The sequence below is a fragment of the Rhagoletis zephyria genome, unplaced genomic scaffold (assembly GCF_001687245.7).
Source record: "Rhagoletis zephyria isolate East Lansing unplaced genomic scaffold, Rhagoletis_zephyria_1.1 Rzeph_scaffold_19603, whole genome shotgun sequence".
In the NCBI taxonomy this organism is placed as follows: domain Eukaryota; kingdom Metazoa; phylum Arthropoda; class Insecta; order Diptera; family Tephritidae; genus Rhagoletis; species Rhagoletis zephyria.
In genome coordinates this window covers 1,128-3,983 of record NW_016176663.1, presented here as the reverse complement: position 1 = coordinate 3,983, position 2,856 = coordinate 1,128, and the positions used below count along the sequence as shown (strand labels likewise).

Here is a 2,856-nt window from a genome sequence, read left to right as displayed (position 1 = left end):
TTTTTTTTTTTTTATATTTATTTACTATTTGTATTGACATGCAAAACTTTCACTTTAAGTTAATTTTTTTTTTTTATACAGGGTGGCTGCTATAATATTGTGATGAGCTGTTTTTGCATTTTATCGGCCATATTTGCATTTGTCTCATACACTGGCTGTGGTAATCCAGCGCAATTACAAGCGCTCGTAGCTGGCGTCTTAAGCCTTTTGGCTGGCATAATTCACCTGGTATTCATTTTATTTGTCAAAGAAAATCTCGATGAAGGTGAAGTTTTGTTTAGGAAAACATTTTAGCGGAAACCTGTCATGACTGGTGTTTTAAGTTTTTTTTTTCAAATAAAATAAGAGCATTAATTCTACAATGCATTCATATATATAACCTCAAATCAAGACAGACTGCGCCATTATTCACTTTTCCGAACCTTTTTGTACCTTACTACCAAACTTGTTACCAACAATACGCAGTTTACTTGGCCAAAATGGGACAAAAAGTGGTCGAAGGAGCCGCAGCTATGGTGGCTGCTAACAGGCCATGTTGCCATCGAAAGGCACGTGGAGAGGTTAGGGGTACCCCAAAACGACTTCGGCAGAAGCTGCAGAAATAAAGAAGAGCCAGAAATCTTACGGCATCTGTTATGTGAATGCCCCGCACTTTGTAGTAGAAGATGAAAGTTTATGGGTTCAGGATTCTTCGAAGACCTAATCCACATAGCATATGCCTACCGCAAATTCTGGGTTTCCACAACTTTCACACGATGGTTTAAGTAGGGGTTTCTAACAACCTCCCAAAATCAATGGGGCGTTTCAGCGATCTACAATGTGGCTGCGTCACTGTCGACGTGGGAACCGGCATGTCATGTGCCAGGCACATATGTACATATATCAAGGCTAGCCCGACCGTTCGCCCATTCACCTCGAAGCTGTAAATGGTGGTCTTTAGTAGTACCTAAAACTTTCAAGCCTTTTGACTAATCGCGATAAGACTGGACCCAAATCCATTTGGATATACTGTTTCCGTTGACTTATACGAAATACACTGCCGGCAAAAAGTATTGGCACAGCAAATTTTTCTCAATATATGCAACAATTTTTTTTCTAATATTTTTCTGCCAATTTTTTATAAAAATATCGTTCATTCTACAACAAAAAACATAAAAATATAATTCCTAAACTTTATGCAAAGCTCGCGGAAATTCAGCAAATTTTCAACTTTTCAATCGGATTTTTTAGAATTTTTTTGTAGCCCATTAAATTTTACTATAATAAAGTGCAAGTTTTAAGCGATTGCAAAACCATGCGCATTTTCTTCCATAAGAAAAAAGTGCAAAAAGCCGTCAGCATAAAAAATTTTAAAAATCAACGCAATTTTGCTTAAAACTTGCATTTTATTATACTAAAATTTAATGGGCTACAAAACTACGTACTCAAAATTTGTGAATTTGTTATGTACTCATTTTACCCAACTTCGGTGTAAACAAAAATTCATAACTCAAATAATTGTTGAGTGCACCCCATAATACTATACCTTGTACTATACTTAAATATTGCGCAATACCCAGAGCTATCATTGTGATTTTTTTTTAATTTTTTTTTGAGATGGCATATTTTTAAAAATTAATTTTTTTTTTATAAAAAAATCTGTATGTGAAAAATACATTTTTTTTCTTTTCGTATGCTTTGCAAAACCTAAATTCCACAATTTCCGGGACTTGCAAGTTAATTTTTGATTATCTGAAAAAATGCTTCTGGTATCGTTTTAAAGGGAATATTTAGGGCAATAAAAAAAAATATGTAAAAAATCGAAAAATAAAAATGTCTAGAATTTTGGAATAAAAAAAAAAATCATAAAAGCAAAAGTTAAATAAATTTGGCTCAATTTTTTATACAATGGGCCGTATGAATAAAAATAAGCAATTGCTTTTTCTTAAAATTTCATACCTTTTACTCGATTTATTCAAACAAAAGTGAAGTAACAGGTATGAAATTTTAAGAAAAAGCAATTGCTCAGTTTTTATTCATACGGCCCAATACCTAAAACGATACAATACCTGTAAAAAAATAAAAAATGTCAAGAATTTGTAAACAAAAAATAAATAAAAGCAAAAGTTAAGTAACTTTGACACAATTTTTTATACAATACCTGCCACTGATCTTAGAAGATCTGACAATTTTCAAGAAAGTGTTGCTTTTTTAAAGATATGAATTTTTTAACAATGAATTTTTTTTGTATAATTTAAGTAAAGTAATTTTGAACAATTTCTTTTTAACTAAAATTTATTTTTAATTTAGAGTTTGCAATTTTTTTCCAAGTTCAAAAATTCATATCTTAAAAAAACACACTGAAAATTACATAACCTCTTAACATCAGTTTGGGGTATTTTGTTAAAAGTTTAGCCAACAATTTAAACAAGTCCTTGCTTTTGCGAGTTTTTAAATTGTAATATGCATTTTATAAAGGTAGATCTTTTTGTAACTATCTTAGTTTTTAAGATATTCAAATATTCAAAAAGTAAAATTAGAACACCAGGAAAATTGTGGATAAAGAAGGAGCAGCAGCCATGCTAACAGTTTATGCAGATGGCGTTTTAGTTATCATAAGTGGCAAATGCCTAATGAATTTTAGCACACTGGCGAACCAGACGCTGAAAGCTATTATGGAGTGTTAACGCTAGAGAATACTGATTTACTATTATTCACTGGAAAATACAAGCTCCCTGCTTGGAATAAACCTAATTTGGGAGATACCACTTTTCAACCAAAGCCAAAGACGAAGTATCTTGGAATCGTACTGGACTGCGAATTGTCGTGGAAATTTGATGTGAAGAAGCGGATGTATACATGAACCTAAGAAGACGT

At 32.2% G+C, this 2,856-nt stretch overlaps 1 protein-coding gene across 1 annotated transcript in view; it reads left to right on the top strand.

Moving 5' to 3' along the window:
* Positions 1-294, top strand: part of LOC108380546 (uncharacterized) — a 1,469-nt gene extending 1,175 nt beyond the window's left edge. The window contains exon 3 of the mRNA XM_017636918.1: positions 82-294. Coding sequence (XP_017492407.1) covers positions 82-294 — 213 coding nt within the window. The remainder of the gene's footprint in view (positions 1-81) is intronic.
* Positions 295-2,856: the final 2,562 nt, after the last annotated feature.